The sequence below is a fragment of the Cotesia typhae genome, unplaced genomic scaffold, assembly GCF_013202065.1.
Source record: "Cotesia typhae breed Kobodo isofemale line unplaced genomic scaffold, CoteBio_Ctyphae contig_22, whole genome shotgun sequence".
Lineage (NCBI taxonomy): Eukaryota > Metazoa > Arthropoda > Insecta > Hymenoptera > Braconidae > Cotesia > Cotesia typhae.
The window spans coordinates 5,743,076-5,759,122 of NW_027423728.1; the positions used below are offsets into that span (position 1 = coordinate 5,743,076).

Sequence of the window (16,047 nt, forward strand, 5' to 3'; positions counted from 1 at the left end):
AAGGAAATTTATAATTATAAATATTTTTTCCAAAGATTTCTAAAAAAAATGAAGTCTGATTTTTGGAACTTTAAATGAGTCAAATTTTCATAAAGATATATCTTGAATCAATTGATTTTCTTTCTCCAATAAAAAAAAAGAATTTTTTCCGCCCTCTTCGCACCACACACGATGTAAATAAGGCGAATAATAACAAAAACACCGTCTAGCAAATAGCAGCGACTTAAAACTAGCAGCAACGAGAATAGAAGATGTTTAAGTTACAGACAAGCTTAAGTTTCCCAAGCCTTTTTCCACGGCAGTATGAGTAGTTCCGGCGACCCAGAAACATCGGAGTAAATGCCGTAAAGTGCCGGTCAGCTTAAAAAAAAATGTTGGATCCATGATCTGGTGGAAGGTCTACCGTTGCTGTCAGCGTGGACGGACTGGTACTCTTATGCTCTTATACAGCAACGTATTATTTCGTAGGAACGCATCGTGACCAGTTCGTGACAGTCCGAGTGAGTCCCGTAGATACCACTGTGCTGCCCGGTTGGATTCCCTAAGGGCATGATGATCACACCACACACCAGAGTCGTAGTCATAGATGTAAAATCGGTTTTTACATCCACTCACCTACAAGTAATAGTACTAGCCCAGCATCAGTGCATCACCGGAAGAGAAGAGCGATGGTCTGCAGCATAAAAATTACGATAAGTTGACCAAAGGTGGCCCGAATCGAGTGTAGAGGGTCAAGCGTACGTAAACCGCCGCGTAGAGACAAGACGTAGAACGCTGAGAGAGAGTACGAATTATATTAAACCGTTAGGTGCCAGTACAGTCAGAAGTATAAGGCTCAAGACTTAAGACTTAAGACTGGCCCGGAGGTGCTTATGGGTATCACAACCTATCAAGAGAGTGACCGTTGCTTTTTGCCTTCTCTCTTTCTCTGATGATATGCTGATTATCTTGCTTGGTTATTATTATATTATGCTGATACTGATGCTGATGCTGATGCTGATGTCCAACCCAGGACTGTTACCTCTGATCTTAAGGTCACTTGATACTAATTTTGACAAAAATATTTTCAGTCAGTCTTCTATAATAGACGCTTGAAAAAATGCCCCTTCAAAGTTTTGTAAGTAAATTATATCAAAAAATCGATTTTTTCAAAATTTCACGCTACTGGTGACCACAATCAGCAACCTAGTCCTCTTTTTGAACTTCTACAGCCCGGATATTGTATTTCGTTTGCATTCAATGATTTTTGAGCGGGAGTTTGTATTTCTCTGCTGGTGGTGATCACCAGTGATGCTCCTGCTGCTGATACTCCGGTTGTTATCTGTCCTGGGAGACAAACAGAAACAAGTAGCGGGATCTCGAGCAAGATGGATTATCGTTCTGGGCATACCAGCGCGACGATCGAGTCTAGTCAAGTTTAACGACACGAAACTGCTCTCATACTCTCTCTATCTTACTCTCCAGCCATCTCTCAGGGGGCTCCTCTTAGTTTATATACTTTCCTTTAATCTGGCACATGTATCACCATCTTCTTGTGATTTCTTGTTTTAGGTTATCCGGGCTGGTCGTTGGGTCAAACTCGAGTTATGGATCTTTTGTTGTTGTAGCGCTTTGAGAAAATAACTTTTTTGATAAAAGCAAGGTGTCAACAGGGTACTAAGTCCTGCACTAAAAAAAATAATGTGGTGTTAGTTTTTAGAATTTATCGGTGGAGCCGTTTAAAAGTTATTAAAAAAAAACCACAATTGAAAAAAATTTTTTTGGTAGCATTCGAAAGTTATAGCCATTTAAAAATTTCTCAATAATTTTTATTTTTTTTTTTTATATAACTTTTGAAGTTTTGAGCTCGTAGAGCTTAAAAATTAACTAATAGGAAGATTTTCGAGCGTTTCAAGCGAAGAAAGTTCCAGGGATTGCCTGCCTGTCAACCATTTTTTTTATTTTTTTTTTTCGTGTAATTTAAGTTTACTCAACAATAATGATTGCCAAACACTTTTCTAACAAAACTTCAAAGACCGAAGAATAATGTAAAAAAAAAACGTTCATGGGAACGCGTAAGTAGGTGATACTGGTATTAGTACTCCGTAGAGCAGCTAAATTGTCTACGTCAAAAATAATAATATCCCCGAGTCATTATCCACGTTATGACCTTCTAGTCATGGGTAATTCAGCAAGTAGCGCATTCGTGCTTAATTCACAATGTACAACGGAGGCCCTCAAGAAAGAAAGGCCCTGGTCGCGGCGAATTACTGTCCGAATCAAATGTTGCATGCGCTTAGAATACTCATTTTATTCCCGACAAATTTAATTCATATTCATTATAAATATTATTATTATTATTATTATTATTATTATTATTATTATTATTATTATTATTATTATTATTTTGCAAATTAACTCTGGCAGACTAATGCTATTTAAGTTTATTTATTCTATCGAAGTTACACCCGAGGTAAGAAAAATAATAAATCTCGGTAATAAACTTTTGATACATTTTAATCCTCACCAGCGATAGCGAGCAGAGGATCGCTCCTGCCGGACTGCTCGGCTTCTCTAGAAGCAATTACTACAATAAGCGAGTTAGCCAACTAACGCAATTATTTTCTGTTGTTTCAGGTAAGCTGGTGTACATATATACTACGCGGTGTGCGGCGGTGTTCGCGCGCGACTCAAGAGGTGTGAGTAATGATCAACCATTATCTTTTCTGTTTACTCTCCCCTTGTACGTCCTTGCTGAGGCTAGATAGGCCGCATTGAGGAGCTAAACCTTCCAACTTGCCTTTATATATTACTTTGCCTTTGCTTCAGAACTGTACAGATAGAAGTTGAAGCAAAGAGGGACTCTCTCCTCCTTCTTTCTTTCTTTCTTTCTCGAGGAGAGGCTTTACTAGTGATTCCGCGAGAGCGATGCCATGACAAATTCCCAGTTCCCAGTATTACTATAGTAGGCCTTTTACTCAAGTCTCCTTTCGAGTTTTGAAATTATACTTACACTTATATAAACTCTTAAATGTACAGACTTTGGACGAAACACGCTGCTCAAATATTTACCGGGATAAATTATTTTTCAGGATTAATTTTCACCATTAAAATATTTTTCTTTTATAATTGTAAATTTCATTTATATATTTTTTAATGGTATAAAAATTTTTAAAGCACCAAGTCAGAACTCGCTAATGGACAATTTAATATATCGATTAATTTCTTATAGTTGATAAGGTAGTTAGTTGAGTTTTTAATCTCGAGTTTGCTCTTGAGAGTTTCATTAGTTTTTTTATCCTTTTATTTGGGTTGATAAAACATTAAAAGAATTTCAAAGTCGTTAAAGGAGGCTAAAGGAAGATTCAATTAGTAATAATTAGTTTCTAAGTGATATTTGGTGTTATTGAAAATTTATTAATGGTAGTTATGTGAACAAAAACAATAGCTGTAATGATGATGAAATTAATTAAAATTTTTTAATTGGTTCTAGGCTACATAAGTTAAAAAATTTTCTAATGTAAATTGATGCGGTTATGGATGGTTAAACATTAGGATTAATGAAATTAAACACTCCGCGTACAAAATTGAACAAAATTTGGATAAAAGTTATTTATTTTTTTAAGTTTTGGTGATAAATCCTGACGAACAAAGTAAAAAATAATAAATTATCAACATTATTACGTTTGATAAATTGAAATTAATTACTTTAATGTTACGGAAATTATTAGGACTTTTTAACAAATAAATTATTATGTAAAACGTTTTTAAAAAAATGCAGTTTATAGAAACTAAAAAAAAAAAAAAAAAAAAAAAAAAACAACATTGATGCAATTTTTTTGAAATGTTAAAATTTACTCATTTTATCGAGCTAAGAAAAACGTTATCATAATTTTTTTTTTAATCTCTTAATCCACATTTTATAATTTTTAAACGAATAAAAAATATTTTTTTATTTTAATTCAAAGAAAAATAAAAAAAATTCAGGCCACGATAAACCTGACTCTAAAAAATAAATTTAAAAAAAATAAATAAACTCCCGAACATTCAAAACTGGCCCATTAACCCTAATAGTCATATTAATGCCTCTATTAGATAGTCTAGCTGCCTAGAGACCTGTAATTAACGGATTAAAGGATTAAACCATAAAATTATCAGAGTTTAGAATAATAAATAATTACAGCGAGAGTGGCGTATTTATGGACTAATAAACAGAGTATCACGGCATAGCAGTTTAGGTAATGAAAGTTCGCAAACTGTCATTAAAACTTAAAGTAAAACTATAAGCAACAAACTCTAAGATGAACCCGCGATATGAATCTTGTTGCCGTGGGCTAGTGCCTTAAGCTTAAGCCAGTCAGTAACTTTCCAGGTACCTGGTACTGTAATTAATCGGGCCGATAAGCTTTGAATGCGCAGGTGCTCGAGATGACCTGTATATTTTATAAATTAATATCACCATTGAACGCACTCGATAAGATACGCCTACGGAGATGACATATAAATGGATAGGGACCCCGTTAATTAATAAGGCCCGACTCGTATTTCAATGTTTCCACTTGTAAATAATAATAAATAATAAATTATTAATCACCTGGCATACCATTACCTTAGGAATCCTATATATGTTTGGTGAGTTTGCCGATTAATTATGGAGATACTCAACGTTAATCACGTTCCAGCGGTCGGGGCCGAGGTGATCTCATGTAGCTTTGTGGTATCTGAGGGATTAGTACATTCATACACCCCACAAACTCATGGGCAGTCGCCCGCCTAACCCAAAACATCCCTATCATCCCTCAGCACTGCATACATCACTTGCTGACCCTTATTAGCAAGTTATTCTGCTAAAATCACCTCGCAGATTTTAAGGTTTAGGTTTTTTAATTTATAGTTTTGTTTTAAGGGTATATATATATATATATATATATATATATATATATATATATATATATATATATATATATACACCGAAAGAAGTTTTCTTTAAAATTTAATGTTTAGCGATTTTTTGAACTAAAATGGAATAATTTTTAAGTATTTTATTTGAAATTATATTTAGAATAATAACTAATACTTACAAAAAATTAAAAACAAATTTTTATGAATAATATTTAACTAATTGCACTCAAAATAATTGCAATCTCTTTAGAATTAATGAAAAATTTTAATATTCATGTAAAATGAAAAGTATACAATTCAATCAACAATTTTTCTTATTAATTATTAATTTATTTATAGCAAAAATTTTCTTAAAAAAATTCAAAAAATTTTTTTAATTCATGAATAAAATGAAATAATGATATACTAGGATTGATATCAAAATTATAGGTCAAATATTTAAGATACAAAAAAAATAGTAGAAGGACATTTATGTGAGAAATTAAATTTCCAATAAAAAAAAATCCGTATCTTCCATCCTTTAGTCAGAATGTTAATTAAAGTTAGAAATCTATAATTGCATTGAAATAAATTCGAACATTATTCAAAGGTACAGATTAAATATTAATAATAATAATAATAAATCCATCTGGTGTTTTTAATATGCGATAGTAAAGCACAGCTTCTGAGATCTTTAATCCGGGAGGGCTGCAATAAAAAACATTTAATAACTATTTCAATAAAAATTAATATGATTTAATTGAGTAATAAAAAAGTTTATCTGAATCCCTGGGGGCTATCGCGTATAATATAAAAGTGATAAAAAGAAAGATAATATTTATCAAGACGTAGGAAACCGCGTTCGCGTTCTATTCGAGTTTTATTTATTATAACACTGCATAACTTACACTTTCTCTATAAAATCTATCGTGTCTTCAGCTGAAACTCCAACTGGCAAAACTTTTCTGCACTCTCATGCCGTCAGATAAAACTCAACAATATTAGTTCAAATTATTATTATTATTATTACTTTCATCGGAAGTAATGTGACCCACTTTAAAAATTTTTTTCCTTGATGAAAAAAGTATTTCATTTTCTACGATAAATAATAAAAAATTATAAAATGATGAAAAAATATTTATTGTACTGTGCAATTTAAAAATAACCTCAACCGAGTGGCTGTCAATCAAACTATCGTCTCTCCGCGATTCCGCCGGATAGTTAATATCATAAATTAGCCTCGATGACCTCAGTGTAATTTAATGACAAGCCTCAACTATTAATTCGCGCATTTCAATCCGCCAACTATTATTTTGACGTCAATCATATGACAGATATTACATTATATTATCTCGTGTAATAATCGATTGTACCAGTAAAATAAAATAGCACGCCGAAGCGCAAATAGAGTTTTTGTGTGATCGGTAATTTATCATTTCGAGACTGAACTGAAATTTCACATCACCGTTTGTCCAATAATTACCGACCCACGTGTGTCCATTTTTGATATACCAAATTTTTAAAGAATTTTTTTATTGATTAAGTTTATCATTTATTACCTATCAGATTTTATTCTGAATTCACTGATATAAAATTTAATTTAACATCTAAAACAAAATTCTTTAATTAAAAATATAATTTTAAAACTTTAACCTTCTTGAATTAAAAATTTTTCCTCTGCCATAAAATCAGTTTATTTTAAACAATGCACGGTCTGGCATTACAATGCTTCAAGTATTTATTATTGCATAAAGTTATGATATTTTATTAGGAATAGCTAATAAGTAATGATCTTTTGATGTTCACAGTATCGATTACTGTAAGTCTGGGACATATATAACTCAATATACTATTCAAATTTATAATTTTCTATGATCACCTGCGACAGCTATTACTTAATCAATAAAATTTTACTTAATTATAGACACTGAGCGGTTTCCGTTTGATGTAATATTCATATTCATCTGGTATTTTATATCTATTCTATTTTATTATTATTTCATTCTTTGAATTGTTCATCGTGTCGTAATCGATTGAGGAAAATTTATATTAATAATTCGTAAAGTTTTCAATTCCGTCGATAGTTCATTTAGTGATAATTTATTTATACGAAATCGTTTTATTAAAAAGTTTGTTTCATTCTTGTCCGGGTTTATTTTAACTCGTTCTATTCAATTCGATTTGAAATATTAAAGCAACTGAATTAATTAATCATTGGCTATGGAAGAGTTTAAGATTTTGTAATTGCAGATATTTAATTTTCTATGCAATTAGTTATTTGTGAACTTCCGTCTCGATAGATGATTAATTTTTTATATATTTATATATATTACATATATGTATATATGAAAAATATATGAAAATGCATGTGGGTACTCAAATGAAAGCTCTTGACGAGTGTAATATCGGGATGAGTTTATATCTTCAAAAATGTCATATTTAAGAAAATAGAGTGCAATTTAACAAACGGTATTATTTAATAAAGCGAAATTTTATTTATTGTATTTATTTATAGTTTACATAGTGACTGCAAGCTTACTAGTAGAAATTACTCAAATAATTTACAGTGACAAATTTCCTTTATTCTGCACTTAACTCTATAAATTAAGAACATAGTAAAATTTTTGTCAAAAATTTAATGAACCCTATCAATCGTAAACTTGTTTATTTTCCAAACTTTTTTCCACCTTTAGTCCAAAGACCCGAACAAAATAAGAAAACTTATGAAAAGCAAACTCGAAAAACTAAAATAATAAAAATAATTTATTTAGTACTCAGCCCGACGAGTATAAACGATAAATAACGTAATAAAAAATGAAAAGTAAATAAATTTTATAAATTCATAGCATAGAGCTGGGAATAAGTCAAGCAATGCAAATGCAATCTCATCAAGTTATGCGGCATATGGTAATGGGTATTGCTAGTAGTTACTCTCGCTCTCATGTGGCACTCTCCCATGCAATCCCGAGAATCGATTAGATTGCAATGTGCCGACAAGTGAGAGCAGCAAATATAAAAGCTTATATACCTTGTATGAAGTCAGGTGAGTTGAGTACTCGCTTACACCACGCCACAATCACCACCACCAGCTTCTCCAGCAGCAGTGCAGCCGCTACTGCGATATCTGCATCCATAACTCCGTTCCGGTGCATATATATATATGATATGATAGTAATAGTACAAGCATGCACTCGTATGTTATCCTTGTGAAGACTACTCATCCAGTTACACCCATATTTTTTATATTTGTACCTGAACTCACCTTTAACTCATTCATACTTTCTCATTCCTCTCTCCTCTCTGCTCTAACTCCTCTTCTCACCGCGGTCCTTGATATAATTTATCCTAGACCAGACTGGACACCCAGCGCAATTAAGTCGCGAGAAAAAAAAAATTATAATTTATATGCTAATTAACCGCTGGGAAAATTGGAAATATGACGCTTGTATCACACTCGCTAATTCTACACCTTTTTCCTGTTAGGTGAAGAAAAATGTTATTTTTTTTATGAGTCAAATATCATATTATTGCGTCAGATGATTTATTCACTGTGAAGTAATTGTTTGTACAGAGATAGATGAGAAAAAATGCACTAGTATAGTTTTATAATCATGAATAATTTTTTTTATTTTTTTACCAACCTTGTAATTATTCAAGAATTTCCGACAAATTTTAAAAATTCTTGTCTGGGGTAGTGCAAAAAATCGAATAAATGTTAACACTTGAAAATTAAAACTATGGAATTTTTTTTTATATGAAAAAAAATTTTCTTCAAAAATTACCGCGAAAATAACAGTGATTGTGGAATATTCTGCTGTTTTTAATCGAATTACGATTATCTTAAAAATTATCCATACAATGGAAAAAGTATTGAAAAATACCATTCATTTTTACTGTAGTATTGATATGAATAATTATTTTTTTCTACTTCAGTATTAAAAATTAAAAAAAAATAAAATCTCTTTTCTGTAACTACTGAAAATTAAATCTAAGTAATGATATTATCCACTGACTTTAAAGCAGCACTGCAATCGCTGAAGACTTCTCAGCTGTATAAAAAATTATACATGTCAGTGATCAGCTGTTACTCAATCACAGTGAATGATAACAAACTTTTAAACGATTATTATTCTGCTAAAAATTTATGTAATTAGTAAAATATTATTTGTAAAAATATACTTTAATTAACTTTCTAATTTTTTTTACATAAAATTATTTACATAATTTTTATTTTATGAAATTACATAATTTTGAAAAAAAAAAAAAACACTTTAATTCCACGCAATTTTCAAAAATGTTGTGCAGCCCTTAAAAATTTTTGTATCGAACTGATCTTCGAAGAAAACTCTAAATTCACGATAAACTATCACATTTTCACAAGAGGCTCCAAAAATAAAAATAGTCTTTTTTTTGCGCCACCCCAACATTTACTCTTTAGTAAGTTCAGAGGTCTCCAGAGACCTTAGAAGTAAATATCATCGTTTCCAACAGATTTTCTTCACCTGGATTGCTTTTTAGGTCAATCACTACTTCCTCAGGTATCACTTCACGAATAAATAATTATCATCATGACTTTTTTTTTCATATTTTCAAAGTCTCTGGTGGCCTGTAAATCCCTCTGGAGTAAATAATTTCCATCAGTTCATCACCTACTTCATACACTGATTCTGTGGAGAGCCAAATCAATCAAGCCCGAGTGTATTTTCCTACAGGTCGGTAATTTCATCGTCCTCGTCCTTTCCCAGCTGTTTAATAACCCTTTATTACAAAAAAGGAGCCAAACCCTCTGAAATTAGATCTGTGAAATGACGGAGGTATTTACATATTAACAATCAAATCGACATTGATGCACCCGGTGATATTCAATTGAGTAGCTGGCTTTTAATATTGTATTACAGCTATGCACTTCGAGTATTAGACTATTCGAGGTGAATAAATATCACTCAGCTTCCAAAATGAACCTCTTCATGAGCTGCGCAGCATATTACCTTCAAAATCGTTGGAAATTCTCTTGTATATTGTATTGTTGGTGTAAATATTGACCGGAAAAGTGGGATTTGCCCGTTCATACAATCGCGTTTCTATCCACCACGTCATACGCTAATGGAGGCCTAAGTATAATCCCCTGTCTCGATTTTTCATTTATTAAACTCTCTGTTCTTCTGACACTGTATTAAAATTCATGCCAAAAAATCAATCATTTTCGAACTAAAATCAATTACTTTAAATAAAAAAAAAAATCATCAAAATATATTGCTCAGGAAAAATAACCATTTAAATTTTGTTTATTATTATTATTATTATTATTATTATTATTATTATTATTATTATTATTATTATTATTATTATTATTATTATTATTATTTTACATAGTTACAAAATCTGTAGAATTTTAAATGTAGGTAAAAAATTTCCACGAATTAATAAAACATTAAACATTTTCCTATAACTTCGAAGATTAATTATAAAATTTACCGAAAAATATCAATTTTCATTTTGCATAAATTTTTATTCAATAATATTACAAAAGCAATGAAAAAATAAAAAAAATAACAAAAATGATAAAAGTAAATAATTAGTGAAACATTTATTCAAAGTGCAATGTGTCTGATAAAACTCGATTAAACTCGATCAACGATTGAGGCCATTGCGAACACGTTTGGTCCCTGTAATTAAACTGCATATATATATACACACTGGCGTGTCACCCGCCCGCTTCAGGTTCTGCGACTGTAGAGTAAGGGAGCGAGGAAAGAGTCGAGACAGATCGAGCCATCGATCCTCCGATCTGTAGCACCTGTAAAATGCCGTTAAATTAATTACATTCGCACAAGCCTTTTTTCACATCCAACAAAAATACAATGATTAATTGATTGCATACTTTTAATTCAACTTTCATTTCTTGAACTTCCAGACTCGGCTATTTTTATCTATTTGATTGATTAATTAATTAATTAATCAATTAATAATTACCGTACAATTTAATTACATTCAATGGAGTAGGATCCAGTCGCTGGCAAAGGGATTTTACTTAATTCAGCCTCTGGTACTATACACTCAACTCTCGTACATTAAGCGAATGGATAATTGCTGAACTTGGGAATATGTATGCAAGCATATTCGAATAGTAATTTTCTCCCAATTTATTGCCTTATTCTATTCAACGTTAATTTCACATTTTCATTTTTCTGTATTTATTATTTATGACACTGATATTAACAGACGTCTGGTAATTTTTGTGATTTTTTAAAAAAATAAATTATCCAAAGAAAATTAAAAAAAAAATTTTATATAGGAAAATAATATACATAAAAAATTAAAGGTGTAAATTTCTTAAAATATTTTTTTTTTTACTAAATGGTTGTTAAAATAAAAAAAATGAATTCTTTAATATTTACAACTAGAACCCCAAAAATCGTTTTTATTAACTTTAGGACTTTATCTTGAAAACAAATAATTTTGACATTAATATTCTTGGAGAAAGGAGTTACTTTCAGTGGAAAAGTTTTTATCAAAAATACACGGCAATAATATTTTATTTTACTTTATGGTTAATACACCCTTGGAAAAATCCTGTCAGTCGAGTTACGACCCCACTTCAAAAGTAAATAAATCATATTTCATTCGGTTCACAGTTCCATATACATATATAGACATATAAGTATATATATTTACACGTATATTTACTTGTGCACGTAAAATAAAAAGGAAAAGAAAAAATTTTTTTTTTCTTTTTACTCCATCTTCATCTTGTTTTCTCTGTTCTCCGATGAATATTTTACCCAGGGATCCATTTGACCCTTGAGATCTCATACGTGTGCTGTATACCTACTTAAATTCGTTTCTAGCCGATCAGTCAGCCAGATCAGGTATAGAAGAATAACAACCTATGTAATCTTGTCACATAGAGAGTAATAAAAATATATTTAAAATTTATTTTATTTATTTATTTATTTTAACGGAATATTGACTTTACTTTGTGAGTCAATTATTTTATCTTCTTCGAGTGCTTCTATATTTTATTCATTCCAATTTTTTTAGTCATGCATTAGCCTATGTGCATCAGCCTGAGTTGGCTTTAGTTGAGCGTTTTTAACGGTTCAATAATTATTAGTTACAATTTTATAATTGGCTATCTTATTATCTTTCTCTAGTTATTCGCCAAAAAAATGTTGTTTTCTTTTCTATGGCCATTGGTCATCTTTAAGATTTTAATTGCTCCGAAAAAATTTTATATATGCTTATATTTATGGTTAGTGTTCTGTGATGGGACAGTTATTGCCGAAAAGAAATTATGTTTAGGGCGCGCTATATTTTTTACGACCAACGCATTCCATAATATTTTGTAATAAAATAGTTTGAGAAATTTATATTATTTTTTTAAAGCTTTTATTATTTTATTTTAGTTGGGAAATTTTTTACCGAGATGGTTGTTACATCTGGCAAAAAAGTTTTTTATACTGTTTTTGTACACTAATATACTAATAAATAATTGTAATAAAACGAAAATTATCGGTAAAATTAGTAATTATTATTTGAAGGGAAAACAAAATTTTTGAGTTTAAAATAAATTTTTTTAAAAAGAAATATTATTAATAAATTACAAGTAATCGTGGGACATTCTGTAATTTTTGATCTAATTAAAATTTTTTTAATTATAATTCACAGTTGCAATGAAAAAAAATCAATTTTTTTTTATTAAAAAAAATATTAGCATGATTTCATTACAAATAAATGAATTTTTTGTCTGAACATTTCTATAATTGTATACTAAAATTACTTCTCGGGTTAAATTTGAAATTTAACAGTGCAAAGTTGAACTAAACAAATATTTTGATAAAAAAATAACAAACTAGTGGATGTAATAATTTTCAAGTGAATTGTGATATTCTGAAAAAGATTGTTGGTTTTGTGTAAATTTATTCAATGATTAAATTTTGTTGTGCTGCATTAATTATAAAAGCTCAGTATCCCGACAGTGTACCGTGTATTTTGCATTCAGTGGAGAGCATTGTGGTGGTTGATGCAAGAAAGTAACAGTAAAGAGTGTTGGGTAATTTTTATAAAAGAAAAATAGCCGAAGAGTGAGCAATTTAACTCTGAGATTCAAGTACGGGGAACGCGACTAGGTGAAATGGAATTGTGCTTCGCTATCCTCTTGCACGATTTATGAATGTAAAGAGCCTCCAGTCGCTCGTTTATACTCTGTATAAATATATACATATATATATATATATATATATATATATTAGGGTGGGTCAAAAAAATCGAATAATTTATTTTTGATTTTATACTCTGAAAAATAGGTTCGTAGACACCTAAAAAGAATTCTCTCCAAGTATAAGCTCTTAATTATAACGGGAAGGTCCTCCGCTTTGCGGGTTTCTATTTTTTTCGAATAATCAGATAAAAAAATTTATATCTCGCTTCCAACTGCTTGGAAAAATATTCCGTGGCATAGATTTTGTGAGAAATTGAATGCTTTACAAAAAAGGTCTCTTATGACTTTTTCAAAAACTCAACCGATTAAAAGATATTCATAGTTGAAGTTTGGCTATTTTAAGGAAAATATTCGTTTTTATTATGAATTTTATAAGTCGATGAAAAAAATTATTTCGGATTGCGGAACTCATGATTTTGTAGGAAATTTACTGCTCTACAAAAATGGTCTCTTATGATTTTTGATTAAGTGAAGCCGTTACGAGATATTCATCGTCAAACATTAACGAATATCAATATTTCCAGTTTTTGATCAATAATTCGATAAATTTTAATTTAAACTATGAGTTTCAGGAAAATTTACATAAATTTGAGTTTCGATCGATAAAGAAATGTTATAAACAATTTTTTTAATATTGTTTTCAGTCTTGAGCTTGTTTGATTGCATTAAAACAAGAAATTAGAGCATTTTTTCGACATATAGCCAATGATTAGTTTAATTTGAAGTGAATGACATATTTCTTTGTCAAATTTAATATGAAAAGTATTGAATCAAGTGAGAAACAACCAGTATTTAACTTTTTTATAGATAAATTTTTTATTGAATTATCAATTGCAATATAATTGTCTATATTTTTAACATAACAGTACGCTATTACTATAAATAATTTCTTTTATTACAATTTGGGAATGTTTTTTGATGTTCTTTGACAACTTGCAATAAGTACTGGAATTGTTCTTCATTTTTGTCAAGCATTGATTATATTCACTAACTAATGCAACAGCTCGCTCTGCTGAATCATTGACAACTTTTAGTTGTTGAAAGTATTCTTTATTTTCGAGATAACTCTCATTAGTAGGCCATAATTCAACATCGACATCAAGAAAGTCATACGGTAGATCGAAGATTTTGAAAAGATTTAATGACTTTTTAGACACAAAGTCACTCAGAGTTCTCTGCGCCAATGAATTCAAATCTTTTTAGCAATTACAAATCTTTTAGCTTTAGAATCTGTACCTTCACGAGTATTAACAGCTTCAACAATACTTTTTTTTACTTCTAATGGAACGCCATCGTCAAACAGTGATAAAATGGCAAGTTCATCGCTCAAATACCATAAGTGCGAAATCATTTTTTCACACGTAGCTGAAGAAATCAAAGGATTGATATGTTTGTACTCCAATAAATTTTTCATAAACTGCAAGTCATGATAAGCAGCAGTTGTTGCAGAAGTTGATGAAAACCAAGCTTTTAAATACAATGTGACTATAAAAATACAGAAATGACGAAGACCATGCAATTCTTTCTGAGAGAGTTTGAATTCATCTCTGAATAGATACATTTTCAAACTATAAATGGCCTTAGCCATCCATCTAGCATGATGAACAGCACCAGGACGTTTGAAAGAAATCTTTTCTTGAGGCATTTCTCCAAGGAAAATCAATGATAATTCCAATAATTCTTTATCTAACTTATTATAACATTTCTTTATCGATCGAAACTCAAATTTATGTAAATTTTCCTGAAACTCATAGTTTAAATTAAAATTTATCGAATTATTGATCAAAAACTGGAAATATTGATATTCGTTAATGTTTGACGATGAATATCTCGTAACGGCTTCACTTAATCAAAAATCATAAGAGACCATTTTTGTAGAGCAGTAAATTTCCTACAAAATCATGAGTTCCGCAATCCGAAATAATTTTTTTCATCGACTTATAAAATTCATAATAAAAACGAATATTTTCCTTAAAATAGCTAAACTTCAACTATGAATATCTTTTAATCGGTTGAGTTTTTGAAAAAGTCATAAGAGACCTTTTTTGTAAAGCATTCAATTTCTCACAAAATCTATGCCACGGAATATTTTTCCAAGCAGTTGGAAGCGAGATATAAATTTTTTTATCTGATTATTCGAAAAAATAGAAACCCGCAAAGCGGAGGACCTTCCCGTTATAATTAAGAGCTTATACTTGAGAGAATTCTTTTTAGGTGTCTACGAACCTATTTTTCAGAGTATAAAATCAAAAATAAATTATTCGATTTTTTTGACCCACCCAAATATATATATATATATATATATATATATATATATATATATATATATATATATATATATATATATATATATATACACTAAATTCACACTAAAAAGAGATTTCAATTCCAAACGAGGAATTGCAATCGTCGCATTGATTCTACTCTAGATAACATGATTTATGAACTAGCTTTGCAAATAATAAAAATCTAACGATCTCTGCTCCCGTTTTTGCGAAAAATAAAAGAACAAATTCATTAAAAAAAAGTACAGAATAAATAATTATAATTATTGATTAGCAGTATATCCGTTAAAATGCGCCATAACAATGGAATAAATTTAAGCGGACTGTTTTATGTATCCGGAAGACAAATGAATCATTTGCAAGTTGTTGAAGCGTGAAAACAAGAAACCGTTCGTTTGGCCAAAGCTGTATCGAGTCGGTGCAGATTTAGCGGCTACACCGGCAGCAGGCTCTACCGGTGAAAGTAAACCAAGTTCGAGCATTTACTTGTGCTCACAAACTTTAACTTAGCTTAACTTACATTGTATACATATACATTACTGCAGCTTACGTTTTAGTAGCTCGACGTGAAAGAATAATAATAATAGTAGAAAAAAATTAATAATAAAAAAAAATAGTTTATTGATTAGCTCTATCCGACATATAATTACAAAATTTGCACAGAAAATTCATCTACAGTTT

The 16,047-nt window shown here is 30.1% G+C and overlaps 1 protein-coding gene across 2 annotated transcripts in view; it reads left to right on the plus strand.

Moving 5' to 3' along the window:
* LOC141538460 (CCR4-NOT transcription complex subunit 6-like) overlaps positions 1 to 16,047 on the plus strand; it is a 144,189-nt gene that overhangs the window by 98,433 nt on the left and 29,709 nt on the right. The window contains exon 4 of one of the 2 annotated variants that reach the window (XM_074259922.1): positions 2,617 to 2,678. In XM_074259922.1, the coding sequence (XP_074116023.1) occupies positions 2,617 to 2,678 (62 nt within the window). Of the gene's footprint in view, positions 1 to 2,616; positions 2,679 to 16,047 lie in introns of those variants that run through there. The other variant, XM_074259924.1, reaches the window with a different exon arrangement.